Source organism: Corythoichthys intestinalis, chromosome 22, assembly GCF_030265065.1.
Source record: "Corythoichthys intestinalis isolate RoL2023-P3 chromosome 22, ASM3026506v1, whole genome shotgun sequence".
NCBI classification, from domain to species: domain Eukaryota; kingdom Metazoa; phylum Chordata; class Actinopteri; order Syngnathiformes; family Syngnathidae; genus Corythoichthys; species Corythoichthys intestinalis.
Genome location: NC_080416.1, coordinates 12,749,867 through 12,774,884, shown reverse-complemented (window position 1 = coordinate 12,774,884; position 25,018 = coordinate 12,749,867). Strand labels below are relative to the sequence as shown.

At 38.5% G+C, this 25,018-nt stretch overlaps 1 protein-coding gene across 2 annotated transcripts in view; it reads right to left on the bottom strand.

Annotated features, from left to right (window-relative positions):
• The window catches only part of LOC130910581 (oxysterol-binding protein-related protein 3-like), a 36,459-nt gene extending 11,563 nt beyond the window's left edge, over positions 1-24,896 (bottom strand). For both annotated transcript variants that reach the window (XM_057828008.1, XM_057828009.1), the window contains exons 1-17: positions 24,756-24,896; positions 15,342-15,475; positions 15,147-15,263; positions 14,069-14,122; positions 13,719-13,976; positions 12,443-12,533; positions 12,253-12,356; positions 9,295-9,381; positions 9,088-9,223; positions 8,884-9,008; positions 8,670-8,801; positions 4,815-4,908; positions 4,503-4,741; positions 4,296-4,433; positions 995-1,058; positions 741-819; positions 495-639 (exon numbers count right to left, since the gene is read on the bottom strand). In XM_057828008.1, the coding sequence (XP_057683991.1) occupies positions 495-639; positions 741-819; positions 995-1,058; positions 4,296-4,433; positions 4,503-4,741; positions 4,815-4,908; positions 8,670-8,801; positions 8,884-9,008; positions 9,088-9,223; positions 9,295-9,381; positions 12,253-12,356; positions 12,443-12,533; positions 13,719-13,976; positions 14,069-14,122; positions 15,147-15,263; positions 15,342-15,404 (1,926 nt within the window). In that variant the 5' untranslated portion in view covers positions 15,405-15,475; positions 24,756-24,896. The remainder of the gene's footprint in view (positions 1-494; positions 640-740; positions 820-994; positions 1,059-4,295; positions 4,434-4,502; positions 4,742-4,814; positions 4,909-8,669; positions 8,802-8,883; positions 9,009-9,087; positions 9,224-9,294; positions 9,382-12,252; positions 12,357-12,442; positions 12,534-13,718; positions 13,977-14,068; positions 14,123-15,146; positions 15,264-15,341; positions 15,476-24,755) is intronic.
• Between the last annotated feature and the right edge of the window lie 122 nt (positions 24,897-25,018).

Genomic DNA, 25,018 nt, shown 5'->3' with positions numbered 1-25,018 from the left:
TGAACCAATACACATTAACGTTAGTACAAGTCAGTACAGATTTATTTTGCATTGATCATTTAGCCTAATGATTAATTAGGTTCATATTTGTGAGAAAAGTAGCTCTAACCCGCGTTGCCCCGATCTGGTTGGTCTTACTGTATTTATGTCCCGGCCCCGGCAAAAAGTGTACATGCAGGTTATGCTATTACTATATCGTCCTTACCAATGTTGAGAGCAAACCTACGCCCTTGGTCCTATGATAACTGCAAGCCAATCCTTTCGTGCAGCCCAATTCACATTAATTTTTTTAATATCCTCTTTGGTCGACAGATGGTGCTATACACTTGCTCGTTTAACTATGGAAAGTGATGCAATCGGGAAGAAAAGTAATGATCATTTTAAGTACAAATGAAGCCTGAAATAGTATTTCCATACTGAAACGATAAAAATGAACATTAAAAACAGGCTGACAATTAATTTACTAATTAATAGGCTGTAAATAACTATCTGACCTTGACAAATGTGATTTTACACTCGCAAGTGTTACTGTTGACATTTTTGATGGTCATCTCTCCGTAGTGTTCAATCCAACGCTGCCCGCTAAGTATATTATGGATGCACGATGTCACTTTGTTCCATTCATAATGGTCCCCAAACCTAGACAACACAATTACAGTGTCACAATTCTGCTTTTCATGATATCTGTGTGGATAGAAAAGTATTTATTACACAAACGGTAAAGAAGAAAAATGACTTACGAAGGCAACGTGACATTGGTGGTACCAACTGGAACTATTTCCATGGATTTTCCCCAAAATTTGTTTCTCAATCGGACATCTAAATTTCATCATAGATGATGACATGTTTCGAAACTATTGAGTATATCACCATGAATCACAGATCTCACATACTTCCACATTTTGAACATAACTACAATTAACAGAATATTACATTGATGGAAATTATTTCTGGACTGTGCTTAATCACTAACACAGAAATTCTTCATGCTCACCTTGCCAAAAAGAAAAGTTCTTGGAATCTGCATGACACACTGAAACAGGGGGGTGATGGCTCACCTGGGAAAATACAGTAAGATAAAAAGTAATAATCAGGGGTCATTAATGTTAAGTCATAGACTTCAACATCAGTTGACAGCTCCTGCAAACAATGCGCCACGCCTTCCCGTTGGGGGCTGACCCAGGCAGAGCTGAGTTGGCTTTCACTGTGTTAAACTCAAACATGCTGCGTTCAAACGCCGGATTTAGGTGGAAAAAGGACAAATGTTTTACTGCATACAAGCAGGCAGGAGTGTCTCAAGAGTCATTTGGTCGAGGATTCAAGCTAATTATTTAATAAAAGAGCTCCATGCATGCACATTGAGAGGTGAAAAAAAAGCATGGAAAAAATTAGCTTAACATTAGCTTGAAATTAGTGCTGCAACAATTAATCATTTAACTCGAGTAATTCGATTAGAAAAAAAGATTCGAATTTAATTTTGCTGCTTCGAGTATTCGTTTAATTAAAGTGGCGTTGTAATGGTTTGTTTTGAAAGTGTTTGCATTTAGTTTTATCGATTTGGGTGGATACACTGCCCTCTAGTGGCAACAGCGAATATGACATAACTCATTTCACATGGCTGAATCCTGCTGCTCTCTGTTAAGACCAACATAGGCTAAGTTTTTGTTTGAGCTAATGTTTTTTTAATATATTCGTAATGTAATTTATAGGTATATTTAGCATTTTTTGTGGGAATATGTGTTTGTACCATTTGTTGACAGCATTGTTTAAAAAAACACACAAAAAAAAACATTAGCGTTTTATAGCACTTAAGATAGCATAGTTTTGCAATGTAAGTTAGCAAATTGTTCTTTTTTTGTACTTATGTAGATCCTTGTTTAATTTTTCTATACCCTTTGAAGCACAGCTCAGGTATTTTAAATTTTTATGTTCCTTATCCGATTACTCAATTATTCGAACTAAACAGTTCATTGATTAATCGACTACTAAAATAATCGATAGTTGCAGCTCTAAAAATATTTAATAACAAATTTAGAGCTGTCCCGACTAGTCGACATAGTCGACGTCATCGATGACGTAAATCTGTCGACAAGCACAACATCCCGTCGACGGTTAATGAAGGGATAAAAAAAATATATATGCGTGGAAAGTTCAGAATGTCGGATGCTCTGTATGCGAGCGGGGAAAGCGGCACAAAGCCAAAAAAAAGCACACCAGAGTGTCCAAAACATTGACTTATTTCAAAGAAACAACGGAGGGTACACTCTTCTGTCCTGTCTCTTTAATGCCAAGCTTGGCTGCACGTCGGCCGTGAATAAACAACTCAAGCACCGTCACCGTTTGTAAATTTTTTTTTTTTTGTACACCAGAGGGTGCTGTCGCCTTACTGAATAATAATGTTTCATTGACAATGGGCCTATAAGTGCTATTAGTACTGTCCTTAATGCTAACTGAAAGGTTTATTTCATGTTATGGTTTATTTTCTGGTATAGAAAATTATATAAGGTTAAAAGGTCATAAATATATACAGTATGTACAGTGATTGCACTCAAGGGAGAGATTGTCAATGATAAGGTAATAAATTAAGGTAAAGGCAATTCATTGATATATAAATAAGGTTAAAAGGAAAAAGGTGAAAAGTTTTTGTTTATTTCCAATTGTGACGTTTTATTTGTGTGCACCATAGCTCTTACAGTGTGATTACATCAAGGATGGAATAAAAGTTGTAAACCATCAGTTTAAGAGACCACCTTTTCAATCAGGATGCTACACTAGTTAATTCTATCAGCATTTGAACTCATTGTTTATTTGTGATTTATTATTATTTATGTGTTTATTGTACTTTAATAAATAATTTAAGTGTTCCAATATGTTTTTTGTGAATTGATAAGTGTCAACAAAAATTTCATTGCTAAATTAGTAAACAAAAACAATTTTTTTTTTTTTTCATTATTAGATTAGTCGACTAATCGTAAAAATAGTCGGCTGACTAATCGGGAGAAAATTAGTCGTTTGGGACAGCCCTAAACAAATTAATGAATATTGATATTAGATCGAATTGTGTGGTCTGTGTGGGTTATGTGTGCTATTTTCTTTTATTGTATGCATTACTCAAATACGGTTGAAGGGGGGGCAAATTTCCTAAATATTTAGTGAAAATAGGGACATCTGGAGGTCGTTTGGTGGTACTACTATGCCATACAGACAAGCCAAAATGTAGCGAGGCAACGCCAATTGGGTGCCATCTGCAGTTCAAAAATGTGCATTGCACGAACAGATCTTCGTTTAATTTTTTTTATCCTGTTTGAGACTTAACCAGTTGTTAACAGCATTGTTAAAATTTTTTTTAAAAAAAGCATTTAAGCTAGCGGACTTTTGCTATGTAAGTTAGCCATTTTTTCTTTTGTTGTAGATCCTCGTTTAATTTTTTTATACCGTTTGAGGCTAAGCTCAGGTATTTCAAATTTTTATGTTTCTTATCAGATTACTCGATTATTCGAGCTAACTAGTTCATCGATTAATCGACTAGGAAACTAATCGATAGCTGCAGCCCTACTTGAAATATTTATGTAAAATGAATTATAACAGCCCGTTTTTTTGCTTTTATTCAGGGATTTAAGCATTTATTCACAAAAATTTTCAATGGAAAAATTTCTTTGTTTACATATGGCGGCCGCTAATTTCCTTACTGACTAGCCTCATAGTTCGCAATTATATTCACGTAAAATAAATGCTACCTGCACGTTTTTTTTGCTTTTAACCAAGAATCGAGACTGTTTTGCGTACGTATATATAAAGAATTCAGGGAATTAAGCATTTATTCACAAGAATTTTCAACGAAAAAAGCTCTTTGTCTGTTTCCACTTGGCCAGCCTTGACGGAGATACCCTATGAATCAGCCCCGCGCCCCATGTCCTGTCAATACAATATGAAGTCTATGGGTGATTTTTGTGCATCTAGCCATGAGAAATTTATAGCTATTTTTAAGTTTTGTTATACTTGTATAGAAAAATAATTGGGATTTCATTAGGGAACGACTTTGAATTTTTTGATGTCGCTGCTCATAAAGACTCATATATGCCTAACGGAGGTGCCTGTTTTGGTTTTAGGTCACTGCGGCTTTGGTTTTGAAAATATTTTAATTTAAGTTTTTGAAAATAGGCCCCCTGTGGATCGGCCCCGAACTCTGTGTCCCGTCAACTGATAGTGAAGTTTATGGTTAAGTGTTTTTTTCTCCTTTTTATAAAACACTGCATCCAAATATTATTGTACCATTGTGAAGGTAGTTAACTCACCTGTTCACCTATAAACTTAAAGCCCTTGTCAGGTCTATCACACTCATATGTTTCTCCCAAAACTGGATTGAAAGGTTTGCTTCCAGCTCGATAGTAGGAAGATGTGTATGCCGTTATGGCAAATGTAGCAACGTACACCTGAGTAGAAAAAAATATCAAAATCTAATCTTACTTTTCATGTTGTAAGTGTACATTCTCTCATCTTACCATGCGCTGGAAAGGATTGGAAGTCTTGTTAGCGGTGTCAAGCAGCTCGCTGTACTCAAGTTCCTCGCAGAGCCGCTGCAGGGTATTGAGTGGTTCGTTCAGCTGTACCGGCATGGCCACTTTGGACAAGTCCTTCCCAATGTTGTTCCTTAGAATGTTCCACAAACTCACACTGTTTGGTGGACTAGGAGAGGGCAGTGCGGTGCGGCGGCGGTGAACCACGGATCCGACACTGCTGACTGTGAGAGGAGCGCCAAAATGTCGTCAGTTTAAGATATTAGTACATTGTTGTGTTTCACACATTTAACGCACCCGAACCATGTCTTTCGCTGCCCCCTCCGTTGCTGCAGGTTTCCACAGAAATGCTGTCACTCACGTCACTGATGTATGAGTCATCGTCGGAGAGCTGGAGATGTGCAAAGAAAAGATGAAAATCAATAAGCAATCAGAATGGACCCAGAAACATAACATGCACGAATTATGATTTTTTTTCTCCCCCTAACCCTAACCCATTACCATTGACGGCGCAATCCATTTTGACAAGGGATGTCTCGATCGCATATTTTTGCACCCGAGTCGCCTCATTTTGAAAATCTGCCGATACAGATTCACGATCTGATACCGATTACTGTCCCACCGTGCGGCCTTCATAATGTGAATTATTTTTAAACAAGAATAATGTAGACAAATACTTGTCTTTATTAAATTGAGTGTAAAGCTGCAACGATTACCTGAATAATTCGAGTAACTCGATTTTAAAAATCGATCGAGGAATTTTCTCCACCTCGAGAAATCGTTTAATTTTGCCAGCTCTAAGCATGACGTTTTGCCCGGATTACTTTTAATGCAGCACAACTCGCTCACGTCACGTGCGTACAGGAAAAAGACAGGTAATGACGAAGAAACCGAAAAAAGCAAAGAGAAAGGCACCAAGAAAAAGCAGAAAATGCCAAAAGTGTAGGAGAATTTCAAGCTGGACACCAAGGTGAACACCGTTTCATGTATTCACTGTAAGTCAGCGCTTGCGTACCACTACAGCACGTCTTCAATGCTGCAGCTCCACCGTAGGCACCCCATTTACTTCGAGAGCGGAGGAGCAATACTCGGGACAAGGTAGAATTTAGTTAACGTAGCGCTAATAAATAGGATTAACATTACTGTACCTTGTTAACGTAACGTTAGCCCTGCGGAGGGCTAGGTTTCTATTAATTATGACTACCGTCTCCATATGAAAAAGAAATAGAAAAAACATAAGACTCAGTAATAAATCTTTATAAGTGTCATACTATGATTTACTCTTGAAAGTGTCCAATTTTGCATTGTTTTCATACAAAATAGTATAAAATTATGTATGTGGTATATATGGAAAATACAGTATATGGCAAATTATGTTTTTCCGTTGATGATTCGTATACATTTTTAAGAATATGTTTTCTGCATTGAAATGTATATATTTTGCGATTTCTTTATATACCGTAATTTCTGGGCTATAAGGCGCACCTGACTACAAGCCGCCACCCACCAAATTTGACATGAAAACGGCATATGTTCATAGATAAGCCGCTCTGGACTATAAGCCGCAGTTGTCCTCATTGTATTATGGGATATTTACACCAAAAGATATTAACTGGTAACACTTCATTTGACAATGGAATCATAAGATAGTCATGAGACCAAATTAACCACCCTTAAACTTTGAACCAATTGGGTGCAAAGCCTTATTGTTTCTAAAAACTTCATTTGGCCATCACTGCTCCCTTGGGGGAGACAATCAACCTCTGCTGCCACCGGCTTTCAACACTGTTGTCATCCAACATTCCTCCTAGCATGCATTGCGATGCTACAGATGTAAATAGCAATCAAAATTCATGTTCTGTGCTAATGATTTCCTCAGTTACTGTTCCAGTTGTTTCATTAATTGCTAGTTATTGTATTTGGTAACATTTTCTTGGATAGTGGTGCCATAATACTTTCATATGACAGTCATAATTATTACATGACAATGTCATAAGCATTAATGAATGCTTATAATAGAGGTCGGTTAGTGTCATCCAGCAAATTATCTCACTTTTGAATGGCCGTAAAAGATATGAGCTGGACATAAATGGAGTTAGTGAAATAATATGCCACATGACACATATTGACATCTGGCATTAGCATTCAGTAATGTCCATGATAGTGTCATGTCATAATTATTGTGTTCTTATGACAGTCTTATGATGCCGCTGTCAAATAAAGTGTTACCTATTAACCCAAATAAATCAACAAATAAGCCGCACTGGACTATAAGCCGCAGGATTCAAAATGAGGGAAAAAAGTAGCGGCTTATAGTCCAAAAATTAGGGTAATTCATAAAGGTTCAATATATGCCATTTGATAAACACAAGATAGATAAGTGGTAGCCCCAAGCCCTGCTAGATTTGAACCCTGATCCATCAGGTGAAAGGCAGATATCTCACTAACAGAGCTATCCTAGTGTTGGCTTTAAAAGGTTGGCTGTAGCTGTAAAATAAAAACATAATGAAGCTAACTGTCAATTTTAGCTCAGTAGTCATGGATGGATGGATTAAAAAAAAAAAAAAAAAAAAATCAGTAGCACTGGTGCCGAACGTGCTCCAATACAGCAGGTATCATACATTTATTTTGAACAGTGCAAAAACTCAAAATCCTGTCAGGACACACAATTTAGACTAACTTAAAACTTAACTAGAACTTAAAAATAGCTTGACACAAACGGAAATTCAATTGAAACACGTGGGAAAAACACCTAACGTTTAAGTGATGTGTGTTATCAAGCGTAATGACATTTCTAGGTAAGAAATAAGAATTATTATTTTTTTTTTTTTTACAAGATTTTAAGTTTTTGGAGTGAAAGCAGTGAATTTGTCGTTTTTTTTATTCTATTCACATCTGAAATGCAATTGTTGGCTGTTTTCAACAATTTACATCTACAATTAAGACATTGGTTGTCTAAAAAAAGGTTCGTTTACATGGCGACTCTCCAAGAATACGGAAAATTTTAAATTTGCATTTATATGGTTCCGACTCCACTCGAACAATGTCGCAATTCCGCATGAAAACGATGTAGTATTCATGCCAGGCCCTAGAGGGCAGACCAGATTTCCAAGGCGACAGCGAATGATGCACTTTGACCCCACCAAGCTCCTCAGCCTGAAAAAAAAAACATGTCCGGCCACTCCAAGCAATGGCATTTTTCTTTTGCTCCAAAAGGCACTAAAATTGGAAACTTTCAACATATTAAAATTGAAAAATATTATTAACACAGTAAAGTAAAGCAGACGTTCCGCCATTTGCTGTTGTTAATGTTTAATAGCACCACTGCGCACGCCCATGTGATGTGTGCTAGTGCATACGTCATCGAACCGAAGGCGGTTTCCATTCATATGAATGCGCTGCGACCCCCGTAATCGAATTCTTCCACTTTGGAGGCAGGATTCAGAATTTTTCGTCTTTGCCGACACCATATGCACGTGAGGCCATTCCGCTACTCAGTCATTGCGTCTTGCGTCGCAGAGTCGCCATGTAAACTGCCCCTTAGACTTCAGAGAACAGCCTCTCACTTACATAATGAGTTGCCACAGCACACTCATCCACATTTAACGATGATTGACAGATTTGTGCCTTTGATCTTAGAGCTACCAAGCTTCTCTGACAAGATCAAAGCTACAAATCTGTCAATCATCGTGAACTTTAACTAACAAACGCAAGCTGGACGGTTTGACCGCACTGCTTAGCAGGAGGGAGGGTGAGAGGCTGTGGCGTTGTACGGGCTGAAGCAGAAAAACATAAGATATATTTTCTTAAATTAAAAACCCAATCCTTTTCACCCGATTCTGATTCTCTGAAAAATGGCGTGATCGGATCAGGACATCCCTAATTTTGACTATTTTGATAGCTGGTTTTAAGACATAGTTGACTTAAAAATTGTCCAAATATTCTTTTTGAGCCTTTTACAGCAAATATTTTCTGATTTCTCAGCAACTTTATCAGAAATTTTATTTCATGTTATTTTATAATAAAAAAAACCTGAAGTTCACACACATAATCATGATTTACTTTCGCGGCTCACACAAAATGAGGTAGCGGGCCGAATTTGGCCGCTGGGCCTTGACTTAAAACCTGTGTATTTGATCAATGATGCATCACCTCATTCTCAGAAGAGGACGAGGACAGGAGGTACTCCTGCGCATCATAGAACTCGCATACAGATTCAGGGATTGATGCTCTGCTCTCATTGGATGACTGGTGGACCAAAGAATGGACTTCATCTAGGTGGTCCTGATAAGATGATAAAAGTCAGTACAGAAAACTTTTAAAGGCGGTGTTTATAGCATCATCACAGTGGTACGGTGTCACTTACTGAGCCATAGGCAGTCTTTAAGGCCGTGACCTGCATTGGCTGGGGGGCTTGCATTTCAATAGTGTGCCTTAATCTTTCCCTTTCTGCTGACAGGGAACTGTAGGCTGATTTCAGTGTACTGTGGACTGCAAAGGGAGAAACAGAAATAGAGCATGATTGTATGAAAATGGAAAACACATAGAAGAAATATAGGAAAAGACTCACTGTTGTTAGCAAGCCTGTTGAAGTTCTCCTGCAGACGGGAAACCTCGACGGGAGAGTCTGGAGATTCCAGAAATATCTCTTGACTATTGGCTTCCGCATATGGGAGATTGGGATTGGAGGCGTTGATTTGAGGCATCTGAAGGAGAGATGAAAAGGTCAAATATGTGCCAGAATGAATGTCCCTTCTACCAATTCAATGTACATCACCTGTGTTGTTACTTTGCTATTTTTGCCATTCTTGGTTCGCCATTTCTTTGCCCTCTTCTCTTTCTTGGAGGTATCAGATGTTGATGTCTGTTGTAGCACAAGATAGTCATTTTTGTAGGGTAGTCAACCGGATCTGATTGACATAATCCCATATACGCAAAGATTGTACAGTTAGTCCCCGAGTTACGAACGAGTTTCGTTCCTATGCTGACGATGTAACATGAATTTACGCGCAAGTCTGAATGAACCCTTTAAGTACCGTAATTTTCACACCATAAGGCGCACCTGACTATAAGCAGTGACCCACCAAATTTGACACGAAAACGGCATTTGTTCAAAAATAAACCGCACTGGACTAAAAACCGCAGCTGTCCTCACTGTATTGTGGGATATTTACACCGAACGATAACAACCGGTAACACTTTATATGACAGCGGCATCAAAAGACTGTCATAAGACCAAATGAACCTCCATTAAGCTTTGAACCAATTGGCTGCAAATTGCTTCAAGAAGCTCATTTGGCCATTACTGTTCTCTTGGGGGAGACAGTCAATCACTGCTGCCACCTGCTGTCAGCACTGGTGTCATCCAAGATGCTTCCTAGCATGCATTGCAGCGCTACAGATGTAAATAACAAATCAAAATTCATGTTCTGTGCTAATTATTTCTTCAGTTACTGTTCTAGTTGTTTCAATAATTGCTAGTTATGGAATTTGGTAACACTTTATTTAACAGTGGCGCCATCAGACTATCATAAGACCATCATAATTATGACATGACACTGCCATGAGCATTAATGAATGCTTATGACAGATGGTATTTTGTGTCATTCGGCAAAATATCTCCCTTTTGAATGGATGTAAAAGTTCCGAGCTGGACATAAATGGAGTTGGAGTGACATAATTTGCCGGATGACACTTAATGACATCTGTCATAAGCATTCATTAATGCCCATGATATGTCATGTCATAATTCTGATGGTCTTATGGCAGTCTTATAACGCCGCTGTCAAATAAAGTGTTCACTATTAACCCAAATAAATCAACAAATAAGCCACACTGGACTATGAGCCGCAGGATTCAAAATGAGAGAAAAAAGTAGCGGCTTATAGTCCGAAAATTACGGTACTCCAAAATAACTATCCAAAAAGTCCAACAGTATTTTGTTTAATGATGAAGGATACACTGCCAAGGGTGTGCCAAAAATCGATTATTAGCTGCATCGTGATTTGACACGTGAAGATTCGATTACGATCCATAAATGTTCAAAAACGATGATTTTCCCTAATAACTATAGACAGCAGCTAATAGCGGAACGAAATTCAAGACCCATCTGCCACCCGGACACCTTTAAAGGATGCACGCACAACGTTATGATGGATGCAGCTGGTTAATGAGCGAGAGATTTACACCTTTTCTAAAGACTCGAAAATTTGTGCATGAGACAGGCAGCGACCCAGCGGTCGTGCTTTGGGTCCTCTATTGTGCGCAAAATATTTTTTAGGGTTAAGGCACGTGTCCGTCTATCAGAGGTGAGCACACGAGCCCTCTTTTATGTTTAGCCTTTATTGTTTTTGTTTTTGAGATGTTACTAGTTAGCGCCGAGCGATATGCTATTTAGCGATTTCGCTAACATGTATTTCCATGTCAAGTTGTGCGTTGTTTGGTGGTGTACAAACGTTATTCCAGATGCAAAACGTTTAAAACCAGGATTAAGTACAGCGGTAGCCCTCCAAACATGCGAAATAGTACAGGAATCTGTAAAAACAAAGTATATTGGTGAAAATAAGTCTTATTTCTAAAGTCACTGTTTGTTCCCAGAAAATGTGGAATTCATTTCACCTTTGTACATTTTATTGTATTGTTGAGAGAAATAAGTACTGCCTTTGAAACAGCTAATGTTTTTGCACCTTCTTGTTAAAAAGAGCAGCTCAAGATAAGCTGTGTGTTGTATAGCCATGTTGAGAAATAAGTACTGCCTTTAAAATGGTTAATGTTTTTGCACTTTCTTGTAAAAAAAAAAAAAAAAAAAAAAAAAAAAAAAAGCAGTTTAAGGGCAGCTTTTTGTTGTATGGGCATGTTTCCATAGTTCCTGTTGAATCATTACGATATTTTAAATGAATAACAGACATAAATTTGGCTAATTTAATAATTAGTAATGTATGATGCATCGACAATCGTGATAACTGTGATCACTGTCAATACCATGATCATTGTTCAGTAATCTAATCGTAGCACCCTGAATCGTAATCAAATCGAATCGTGGGGTGCCTAAGATGGCACACCCCTACTCTGGTGGCAGCGTTGGGTCTGGCCGGACTGTCACCTTGTATGACTGAGAACCAGACTAAGATGTGTGACATGAATAAAGGATAGCTGTGCTCTGGTTTGGTCAACATGAGGCTGTAAGTTGTTTCAGCTAATATATGTTTGTGTATGCATTTGTAATTTGTAATGTAAATTTATAGCTACAGTTTGTGGAGTTAAGTGTAAGCGATTTGCTATGAGAATTGTAAATACGTTAGCATTCTTAGCATTTAAACTAGCAGACTTTTGTTAGGCAAATTAGGCTGCCTTAATCCTCTAAATTTAAATATTGATTAGACTAGATGGACGTTTGAACACCAATTGTTTTGTGTCAAGTGTTTCATTGTTAAAATGCATGTTGTTTTGAACATATGTGTTACAGCTTTCCAAATGGTCAAAAGTGAAGTAAGTAAAAAGCTTCCAAAAGCACAACTGCCTTGTTTGCTGTCTTTAAAGCTGAACAATGTCATGTTTATTTAGGACAGAACATGTGATATTAATAAAGTAAAGTAAAAAATAAGATACTGTGAGGTACAATAATGTGCTGTTTATGTGACTAAAAAAAAAAAATGACTGGAGACAAAACGGCGGACAAAATCGCATAATTTGAGTACGTTGTAACCCAGATACTACCTGTACTTTGTATGCTTACTTGTAGCATGTTGATGGATGGGGCGGAGTATGTACGATGCATGACTTCCATGCTCCTCAGAAGTAAATTAAGTTCTAGCAGGTAGGATTCACATTCTTCCAAGTCTAGGCAAATTACATCATTATTAGATCATCTGCAAGAAAAGGTATCTGAAATGGGTAAAATGGATAAAGCTAAGTCTAAGGCAAACCTTTGTTGCACTTGTTCATGTCCTCTGAAGAGTGAAGCCAAGAACTGATTTTAGCTTGATGAATGGATGTCTGCTTGGGGAGGGTTGCCCTCTGCGTTCAATGGACAGCAGGATAAAAATGACAAATGAGTGAAGTCACATGTATTTGGCGGAAAACACTCAGATGACTTCAAGTTCCGCTCTGAGACACCCAATTTGGCCAACTTTCAAAATTGTCCGATATGCATGTTTGATACATCATTGGAAAGCTTAAAATCTCGATTTTCTGGGGGAAGAAAAATTTTGAACAGGAGGGCATTTTGGAAAAAAAAATGTTTTTTAAACAGCAAAACCCTCTCTGGAGGCGAGAGCAGAATTAAAGACGCCATGAATTTAACGAGATATTATCGCGTACTTACCTTGTTTCGATCCAAAAACTCCATGGAGCATGTATCACTGAGTGTTAAGACACAGCTGTGAATGGCCACAGCTGGATTTTTTGGGGATTTTATGGGTGAAACATGGTAATATAACAAGGGTCGCGATGCAGAAATCGCAGACTTTGAGGAGTGGTCGAGATTTTCTTTTTCATATATTTACCCTTTTAAATGTTTTTTTATTTCAATTTTTTTGTTTGGATCGATTATTTATCATCTAACATATCAGAGAAAATGCGACAGTAACAAAAAAACAATTAAACGATAGTTATGAGTAAGGTATCCGTGACTTTTTTACAGATGCCATTTTTTTCCATTGTGACATAATTTGTTTAAAAGTTTAAAATATGTGAGTGAATAATTTTTTAAAGTTTTGTTTTTTGTTTTTTTTTTAAACGAAATATGAGATATCAATTAATGATTCTGAGCTAAAAACGACAGACATTTTGAATAATAAATATAATTAATTACCTTCGTTTTATGGCTGGGTTGAAACAAAAGCAGTTTTGCAACGTCTGTAAAAGGGGGTTTTCAGGATAAAACGGACAAATTAAAAATAGTTTGGGGGCTTAATGCGGCATGAATCGGCTATGGCAGCATATAGACATATTGTCCTATCAAACAAAACAGTTGTTTTGGCTTAAAATACAGCAGTTTCTTTTAAAGAGGAGTGCAAGAGCAGAAACTGCTTTTTCAGTCTCGTCTGTGTTTTCCGCCATTTATAAAGTTTAAATGCACACCATCTAATGTTGTAAATCAATTAGCAACTTTGAGAAGGAACCTCAATTGACTATGGACAATTTCCACAGACAGCACAAAGACCATTTCCCCCTCGAAACTGTAGTGCTTAAACAAATTACCTTCCTTATGGAGTCACTGAGCGAAGGCGAAGAAAAGGTGTGGCTCTGGTAATGGTGAGGATACGAGGAAATCTCATTCTGACGAAACACACGGTGATGACGCAGTTTTGACACCCATTCATCAAACACGTCGCGCGACTTCATCTTTAGGTGATAGATGTTGTCCTCAGTGTCCAGATCAATGCACATGGTTGATTTCTTTATTGCCATGACGGAGAGGCCGACATCAATACAGCCATGGAGCTTTCCTTTCCTTAGCTGTCAGTGCAACAAAGTGTTAAAATGCAAATAACAATAATACAATAGTCATTATAATTACAAGAAAATGGCACACCCAAGGAAATACTTACATCTGTGGCACGTTTTGCATACTTTAGGATGCCTTTGTCCAAAAGAAAATATCTCTAAGGAGTGAAAAAAATAACATATATTATTAAATGGCTTTGAATTTTTGTGCTTCAGTGCCAATGACTGATTATTCGCTGCCAACCTCTCCCAGTCAAAAGGGATTGGACATCTATCTAGGCATGTGCCGATTACCGGTTTCAAGGTATACCGTGGTATGAAAACATAAAAAAAAATTCCGTCATACCATCCCTAAGGTATTTTTATGTCCCAAAAAAGCATGGAGAAATCCCTCACTTGGAGCTGTAAGGCTCAACCCTCCCCCACCGGTTGTTAATCACTGTCAGTGAGTCAGCTGTGCTACACGATGGCTGGAGGAGGTGAAACTCCCGAAGTATTTCCAACATTGAAGAAAATAAAATCGCTGGTATGGGAATATTTCGGCAACAGAAAAGTTACAGACAGCCGCGGCTTAGAAGAGGAGGGCCAAATGACATGTTTGCGGAGGGTGGCTGCCGAGGAGGCAATACCTCCAATATGATTTCGCATTTCTACAAAATTAAAGGATAGTACTAAACACTGTCATGAACGTTTCCCACCAGCTACGAGGGTTAACTCCAGCGTGTTTAGTGTGTCTAGCAGTGGTAAAATGTGATGTTTTTTTCCTCTCTGGGAACTGTTTGTGTTGAAAAAGAGAGTGTGTGTATAATGTACACATGATACGAGTCATACACACGTGCTTTTTTGGAAAAATAATTCAATTTTTTTTGTTCTGATGGTAATAATGTTGAGCTGTGTTTAGGCTCGCCTAAAGGTCAGCATTCATTTTAATTATTTTTTTTTTTTTAACTTAACATTATACTCATGTTCCAATTTGCTAATATGTTTTAAAAAAATAAAAATCCTGTTCAATGGAAAAAAGTTTGTTTTTTTGTTTTTTTTTAAACCCAGTTATCTTAAAGTAACACATTTTAGATCTGTAATTAAAATACCGTGATATTTTGCCTAAGGTTATCATACCGTCAGAATATCATACCGTCACATGCCTACATCTATCGTCATCAATTAAAGCTATTAGCTTACCTTGTGCCATCCCTTCATTGGCCATTTCCTCCTTTTTAATAAGAAACCCTGTTGTAGCTCAGGTTGCTGCAAAATGGCAGGACCACCCCTGAGCCCTTCAACAATTTCCCAACTATCCTGTAGGGGGAGCAGGCAAAATAACATAATATACAAGTATGTCGAATAAACATGTTGCTGACCAAAGTAAAATCTCACCTGGTTACCATCTTGCTTAGAAGAACCACTACTATCACTATGAGTCGGCGACGGTGACGTCATCCTGGTCGTCGTCCTTGCTGGAGATCACGGTGGAGCAAAACTCTGACCTTTGAAGGTCACACGACAGCAGTCTGCCGAGAAAGGTTAAGAGAATCCCATGTAAAAGCAGTACATAAAGGTTACGCTCTTTTTATGCGAATAGAAAGATGAAAACACAGTTTATACAAGATGAGTGGGAAACATCAGCTTCTCACTGTGATGTAACAGACATTCCACTCAATGCCACACATGCCCCAACCAGGCTGTGTTTGTTCATGCTTTTGTTGCATTGCCATGAGCGTCTACCGGCCACGCCCCGTGCGGGCCTGCATGACAGTGTGAATGTGAACGCCTGAATGCAAACCAAAATGGCTGACGGCGAGCATTCAATGTTTTGTACACAGTAAATAGTCTATACTTCATTTAATAAGGTGCAGGTCAATCCACCTTCTGCAAACAGAGGTTTAAAAGAGTGTGTGTCTATTGCCGTGCCCAAGGGGTGAGTCACCAACAGGAAGGAATGTGTTTGATACGCCAAACTGAATCCACTCTCAGACTTAGACCCAAAACACAGACATCATAGAAACAATACACTTGAACATCTTAATTTAGCTCGACAAATTTCCCACACTCATGTTACTGTATGGTTGACTGGAATCACCAGCGGTCAGTAAATGCAGCCCATTGCATAACACGCTCCACCCTTTTTTCCTCTTAAATATAACTTGGCGCTCAGCGGCAGCGTTGCAAGGTATTCCATTCACGTTTTAAGATAACTTAAAGTGTCTCCGACAGCAAAAAAAAAAACTTAAATAGCATTATTATGTGAATTAGAATCATATTTTGAGACGATTCGACTATATACAACAATTTGGCAACGCGCAAATGACAAGAAATTAGTCTTAATCCGCCGTTTAGCCCCGCCTGTCAATATAGCGCTCTAGCGTCCCCAGCTGGAGGATGACGTCGGCAGGGTCATGATTTCATCAGATTTAGAATTCGCCCATTGATGGGGAATTATTCGGACAGGGGAAAATGCGACGAAGAGAGCAGCAAAAGTCTTGTGCCAAATGGAATATGAATTTATTCAGTACGACATGGCAAAATTACTCCATAATGATCAAAGCTGTCGACTTTTTGCACCTCCCGAACTATATTTTATGCCACCAGAGTTAGTCCGGCTTTTGCCATTTCCCTGCCCTGTCTTCGGACAGCGTAAACAAACCAGGAGGCGTGACAGCTAGCCGACATGCTAACCGGAACCGAGCGGCGTTTCCAAGTCTTATTCTCACCTTTCGAAGCGAAAAATCACACAAAACTACCCCGGATTATTTCACACGGCGGCGGGGTTGTCGATTGTCTTCACGGATCGGTAACCCCCCCGGCAGCAAGCAAGTTACAGCTCATTGTTCCCCTGCTGCGGGCAGGAGAGCTCGTTTGCCGGTGTAGCAGCTGGTGAATGACCACCGGACAAACCGGCCGACGTCGGAGGAGCGCGTAGGTGCCCGAGCTCAACCCGAGGCTAGTGGCTTATTGCCGGGTACACGAAGGCAGAGGAGGCTGGAAGTCTGGACAATATGGAGAACTGCACAAGCATTAGCCAAGTATAGCGCTCTCCCGGCTGGCACCCGAAGAGGACCGAGGGGGGTGTGGACAAGCTTCCAGTCGTCGGCCGAGTGGCCTTCTCGGTGGACAAGGAGCATTGTCAGCCACAAAATGCAAGCCACCTCCTTAGTAGAACGTGTGCCATGATCCCAGTATTTGACATAATACAAAACACGTAGTGTAGCTTACTCACTTCCGTCGGTCCAATGGTCCCACAGTTGTCGGACTGGTTTTGGCCATTACCCACTGTGAACGTGAACTTTTTGAAACCCAAAAAGGCTCACAAGCCTCCCCCTGGTGCAGCAACAAAACCCTGCAGCACATTTGGCTGGTGTGATGCAAAAAATAAACAAATTAATCCGCAAAATCAGCTAAATCCATCTGCATGCTGTAAAGCAATGTTGTATTGTGAGATGCTGACCCGGGTGACGTCACATTTGCATTCCTCCTCAATATAGGAAGTTATTCATTTTCATGGCGCAGGATTTTAAAAATTGAATATATAAATCGATCGCTTCCACACACATCCAAGCGGTCCATTTCATTCAGGAGCATAAAATACTGCGTGAAATATGAAATAAACATGCTTTTTGCTGTCATAGGCACTTTAAGGTAACTACAATTTCAAACTGTAATGCTAGAAGTTTGAAACTTTATCATGGTTTGTCTGTAACCTGTTTAAGCGTGTAATCCTGAAATGCGTCAATGTTTCACATAATTTAGCACTTACTGGCAGCCTTGCAAAGCTTTTCCATGCAGGTTTTAAAGGAAACCTCAGACTTCAAGACTTGTAGGCTCTAATAAGCCACAAATGTTCTCTTTTACTAAAATATGTTATTAGAAACACATAAAATTTCGCGATTGATTTAAAAATCTATAATATTTAGTACATGTTTTGACCTACGGAGGGCGCCATGTTTTGTGCGCGCAATGGACGCTCTGGGGATGACAGAGATTGTCACTGTCACTAGACGAACACTATCGGTGTAATGCAATCCATTCTACGCGGCAAGATGTCCAACACATGCGCACATCGGTTAAAAGCGGCGAGTACTTATTATTCGTGCTTTTATTGAGTCTTATCACCTTTTCATTGTGTCAAAATACTTTTTGCATGTGTTTCCCTCTCATACCTTTAAGGATTGTGTTTTTTTGTGGTAGCTTTAAAGCAGATTGTTGATCTTTTGACCACTTTAGTCACATAGCATATTTAAACCACCTCTATTTGATATTACTACGTTTAAGTATTTTCTTAAGGCATTTTTAGCATGTTCTGTTTGTATACATCTACACAAAACAAGCTGAAAGCACACGGTAGTACTTTGAGTGTTGAGTGTCGCCTATTGTAGAACGTTTCGCCGGGGTAGCACATTTTGGCAGACCCTTGGTTTTGTCAAACTCTCATCTCGTCTCATCCCGTCTTTCCTGTTCATTTTGCTTTTGCTTCTCGTTTTGTGAAATATCGACAGTGCTGCCATGCTCATTAATGCTCCTCTCGGGTTCAAATTGAAAGGGTTGAACAGATGACATGTTTATGTCGCTAGAGTCATACTCTGGAACCCCGGCAGCGTAACCATGTGACGTCCCTGCCTTGCGACGTCAACAACAATAGCGACCTACTAGTTAAATTACTTTTAGAAATTGTATAAAAACAAAACATCGAGAGGGGTTTTCATATCAAAATTATTTTAACTCAGAATAATGTTTATCTTTTAAGAACTACAAGTCTTTCTGGCTGTGGATCCCTTTAAGATAGAGTAACTACAAATTCAAACAGTAATACTAGCCTTCTGAAACTTTATCACGGTTTATCGGTAACCTGTTAAGAGTGTAATCCCGAATAGTGTCAATCATTAATGACACAATAGCTTGTAAATGAGCTGTTGAAGCAGAAAAGAGGTTAGTTATGTCATCAGGAAAGTCACAAGACTTACATGAAATGTGCCTTGCTCTTATATACATGTTACAAATATAATATAGCAAGTATTGCTATCCTGTTCAACAACATTAAGACAGGAAGAACCAAGCAGCAGCCTGAGGAAATGTCAGACTAGACTTTCCAGTCATGAGCAAGTGAGACATAATCAGATATTTCTGCATGCATTCATTTTCTTGAGCTCTTCCGTAAGGTCAATGTACTAATAGGCTCTTTGTCCTCACAAGTAGGGCAACTTTGACATACTATTAGCAGGTAGTACAAGTTGTACTACTATTACAGTGGTATGAAAAAGTATCAGAACCTTTTAGAATGTCTCACATTTCTTTGTAAAATCACCATCAAATGTGATCTGATCTTTGTCAAAATCACACAGATGAAAAAACAGTGTCTGGTTTAACTAAAACAAGCCAAACATTTATAGGTTTTCATATTTTAATGAAGATAGCATGCTAACAATGACAAAAGGGGGAAAAATAAGTAAGTGAACCCTCTGCCTAAGGAGACTTAAAGAATAATTGAAACCAATTTTTACCAAACAATTTAGGTCTGGTGTGTGCTCAATCACTGATGAGCGGTTTAAAGCTGCCCTGCCCACTATAAAACACACACCTGGTAAGAATTGTTTTGAAAACAAGCATTGTCTGATGTGCATCATGGGTCGGTCAATAGAGCTGACTGAAGATCTGTGATCAAGGATTGTTGTTTTGTATAAAGCTGGGAAAGGATATAAAACCATCTCTAAAAGTCTGGATGTTCATCAATCGACAGTCAGAAAAGTTGTCTACAAACGGAGAGTATAGCACTTTGGCTTCTCTCCCAAGGAGTGGCCTTCCACCAAAGATGCCGCCAAGAGTTCAGCGCAGAATACTCAGAAAGGTCAAAAAGAACTCTAGAGTGTCTGCTAAAGACTTACAGAAATCACTGGCAGTCTAATATCTCTGTGCACACATCAACTACATGTGAAACTATGGCCAAGAATGGTGTTCACGGGAGGACTACACGGACTACACTGTTCTCTAAAAAAACATTGTTGCCCGTTTAATGTTTTTAAAAAAAAAGGCACTTGGACACTCCACAGAAGTTTTGGCAAAATATTTTGTTGTCTTAAGTGTGGAGGAAAGATGGAACAGCTCACCAACATGAACACCTCATCCCAACCGTGAAGCATGGTGGAAGGAGCATCATGATTTGGGGCTGTTTTGCACCTTCAGGGCCTGGACAACTTGCAATCATTAATGGAAGAATGAATTGAATGGTTTATCAGGATGTTTTGCAGGAAAACGTGAGGCTGTCTGTCAGACAGTTGACGCTAAAAATAGGATGGATGCTGCAACAAGACAATGATCCAAAACACAGAAGTAAATCAACTTCAGAATGGTTTCAGAAGAATAAAAAACACGTTCTGGAGTGGCCAAGTCAAAGTCCAAAGTTGAACCCCATTGAGGTGCTGTGGCATGACCTTAAGATTCATGCGATTCATGCCAGACATCCCACGAATCTGACTGAACTATGGACCAAGATTAGTCCTGATCGATGTGTCAGACTGATCTGCAGCTACAGGAAGTGTCTGGTTGAAGTTTTTCCTGCCAAAGGGGGGGGCACAAAATATAAAATGTGATGGTTCACTTTTTTTATTTTCCCCTTTTGTCATTGTTAGCATGCTATCCTCATTAAAATATGAAAACCTATAAATGTTTGGGTGGTTTTCGTTAAAGCAGACGCCGTTTTTTTTCATCTGTGTGATTTTGACAAACATTAGATCACATTTGATGGAGATTTTACGCAGAAATGTGAGAAATTCCAAAAGGTTCAAATACTATTTCATACCACTGCAATCAGGTCAAAACTGATTTTACAATAAACATTATACAACACAATAACACTGACAATTGGGTAACTTGGCATCTTTACAACTCTCATCTTGAACTTGCACTTTCAGCGATTCCACCCGAGTTGCTTCCTTGTGAATGTGTGTATTACAGGTTTGTCAACTTGGCCTTACTTAGATAAAGAAAATGAAAGTGCGCTAGCTGCTAAATCTACCCTTGCAAGACAGTCTATAATCGCTAATAGAGGTGCAACAATTAATCGATTAGCAAATTAAGCGACCACTATTTTGATAAATTACCGCAATTTTCGGACTACAAGGCGCACCTGACTATCAGCCGCCACCCACCAACTTTGACATGAAAACAGCATTTGTTCATAGATAAGCCGCACGGGACAATAAGCCGCAGCTGTCCTCACTGTATTATGGAATATTAACACCAAAAGATATTAACCGGTAAGAATTTATTTGACAGCGGCATCATAAAACTGTCATAGGAACAAAATGAACCACCGTGAAGATTTAAACCAATTAGTTGTGAAGCTTCATTGCTTCAAGTAGCTTAATTTGACTATCACTGCTCCCTTGGGGGGGACAGTCAACCTCTGCTGCCACCTGCTGTCAACACTGGTGTCATCCCGCATGCCTCCTAGCATGCATTGCAGCACTACAGATGCAAATAACAATCAAAATACACATTCTGTGCTAATTATATCTTCAATTGCTGTTCCAGTCGTTTCATTAATTGCTAGTTATGGTATTTTGGTCACACATTTTACAGTGGTGCCATAATACTGTCGTAAGACCATCATAATTATGACATGACACTGCCATCGGCATTAATGAATGACGGATCCATACGGCAAATTATCTCACGTATGAATAGATGTAAAATATCCGAGCTGGGCATAAATGGATTGTTGGTGACATAATTTGCCAGATTATACTGTACTTAGTGACATCTGTCATAAGCATTTATTAATGCCCATGATAGTGTCATAATCATGTCATAATTATGACGGTCTTATGGCAGTTTTATGACGCCGCTGTCAAATAAATTGTTACATATTAACACAAATAAATCAACAAATAATATGCACTGGACTATATGCCGCAGGGTTCAAAATGAGGGAAAAAAGTAGCAGCTTATAGTTCAAAAATTACGGCAATCGTTTAGGACCTTCTTCACCTTAAACTTGTCTAAATTCTTGAAATTATAACATTATATTACATATATTATAACTTTGCAAAACAACAATTCACATTTTTGCCAATTTTCTGACATCTTGTTGTCCAAACTAGCTTAAGGCTGCAACAACTAATCGATGAAGTCGATTAATAAATTAGTTGCCAACGAATTTGATAATCGATGCAGTTGTAAATTACAGTTAAGTAAGAAAGCTGTTGTAAAATTTTTATTTTTGAAGGAAACAGTCATCCATTTTATCTTCATCGTTACTTACAACATGTCTGAAACAACTTCAAGGAAAATTTTGAAGGTAACTGAAAAACATTACATTTATCCGATTAATCGTTTAATTGATCGTGCGATTAATCGATTATGAAAATAAGTGTTAGTTACAGCCCTAATCGCTAATTACACACTATATTAAATACTTTGTGATCCCATACATGCTGCAACCATTTTTTTTAACCCTGTTATTTTTATTACCGTATTGGCCCGAATATAGGACGGCCCTGACTATAAGACGACCCCCTCTTTTTCAAGACTCAAGTTGGAAAAAAGACTTTTTGAACACCAAATTAATTTTTATACAGTAAATAATTACAGTACATCCAAAACAAATGGTTATAACACTATATTTGAGAGAAAAGGCATGTTATTTTGCCTCATTCAAATCTTAATATCTGAACATTTAAATATGTAAACTAAAGTGCAATCACATTCGTAAATTAATGGGTTCTAGTTTTTGAAATGTAAATAAATCAATCTATTGTGATAAAACAACAAAATTGCAATAACTGCATTAACCATCAAAGTGAAGTCTAACTGTAACTGTAGTCTTGAAAAAAATCTGAATAAGGAAAAACATTGCAATAAAATAATGCAAACTGGTTAAACTTGAGAGTAGCTGAGATCTGTCATGACAGAAAATCGCTTCAGTGATATCTGGCGCCATTTAGCGTCGTGAATGGATATAATGTCTAGACCGCGAATATAAGACGACCCCTACTTTTTCAGTGTTATTTCAATGCAAAAAACACCGTCTTATATTCGGGCCAATACGGTATTTCTATCTCAAACTGCTCCCATATTGGCGTGTCAACTGGACGTTCCACATAGTGTTAGCGTAGAAATGGACTGCAAAGACATCCTACCAAATGGGCCAGCTGTTGACATTCCCTCTAGTACTGAATCTTCCGGCAAAGCTTCTTTACAGAATTATCCAGTGAAATCTGTGCATTATCTCGTGATTATCAGACTGCAAAACTAACTAGATCGCTTCAAACGGACTGACAATATTATCAAGCATCCGAATTTTGTGACAAAATACAGCAGCTGCTCTCCGGAAAACATATGGTAGCAGCAGCAGCACTTAGCACCACTTATCTGACCTCTGACATCATGTACACAGAGTGGGCATATTTTTAACGACATGGTTGATTTCAATGTAACGCCTGCCATGTCATTTAAGATAACTTCCATGCTCCCTGGTATGCCTTGTTTCTATGGGAACAAAACAAGAACAACATCCATTCAGCTGCCTGTTGTCTTCTATGTAGTAATAAAATTTGTGCACAAAGGAAAATCAAGCAGTTGGATTGACTGAAGCAGGCCACACAGTACACGGAAACAAAAAAGCATAAGGAATGAAAATTAAGCATATTCGTCGAGGCGGAATGCTGTGTTTGACAGCTTTTAAGTATGGCCGTTCGTTATGGAGTGACTGATAAATTAGTGCGTAACATCAGCGCATTTGAGTGGCGACGCCCACAAACGTAAGGAGCAAAAAACACTTTGACAGAACTGATTTGTTTCCTTCTAATTAGGGCCGCACCGATACCATTTTTTTCTAGATCAAGCCATAGTACTTCCTCTTAAGTATTTCTCGATGAAGAATATCGATACTTGTTTTTGACACTGACCTGCAGTTTTGTGGGAAATTAGTTTTCATTAAAAACGTATGTAGTATAATTTTGGTAGTGTTATTGTAGTTGTTCAATTGTTATGATTAATTAAATCTACAATTCTGATATTCTCATTAAATTTGAAGCTCAGAATCAGAGAACAAGAAAAACATATGCCATACTAATAAGTGAGTCAGACAGTTGTTTTTCTCATTCTTTTGCTTGTTCTACAATTGATGAATGAATTACTTGTCAACTGCACAAAACCACCTGCTATATAATATGAGCCATTAATCTAGCTACAGTACATTTCATGTAATTATAGTTTACATTTGTTTACACGGGAATTCGAATAAGACTAGATAGTAAGACTAGTTTAAGTCGTAAAATGTTGCCTTTTTTTCTGTGTTGTAACAATGTGAAGCACATTTATTCACTTTTCATTCAATGACAAAAATCAACAACATACACCCAATCCTCACAACAGATTTTTTACGATTACTGTAAATGTTTTCGACGTTTTTCTTGACTAATTCTGTTTTCTAAAAAGTAATAGCGCAATTGTACACAGGCACAAACACAGACTACCTAAATAGCGAATAAACAATTTTGAAATTGAGACAAACTCCACAGGTGTCAAGTTTTAAACGGTAGTTCTGCCTACTCTCCCACAACCAGCCAAGGCAGCAAGTCCCCAGGAAGAAAGAGTCCAATATACTGACATTTTTGCCGTCGAATTGGGGCGTTAAAAACAGGTAACGCGGTTCTCTATGCAGACACTGGTTGAACCACAAATGTCAGGACTATTTATTAGCTATTCTATCGAAAGCATTTGACTCCGCGGCTAAAGACGTGACAGTACCGCCGTGCTATTTAAAACAAGAGGTGTCATTCATATGTTGATACTTGCCTGAGTTTCAAGTTTTAGCAGGAAAAAAAGCGGCTTCCGCAGTGAAAACTATCGCTTCGCATCATAAGGACAGAGAGGTGAAGTACCTGTCCGGGAAGCTCTTCGTCTTCGCTTCATTGCTCGAAAACTGTAGAAGGGGGCGGAGTCTGCGTTGTTGTTAAAATGACAGGCAGTTTTCTTAGCCAATCAGAAGTGGGAAGTACCGCAAGAGGCGATGAGAGAGGATGGCTTCACTCGTTTGAAAATGGGTTCTTTTGAATGAC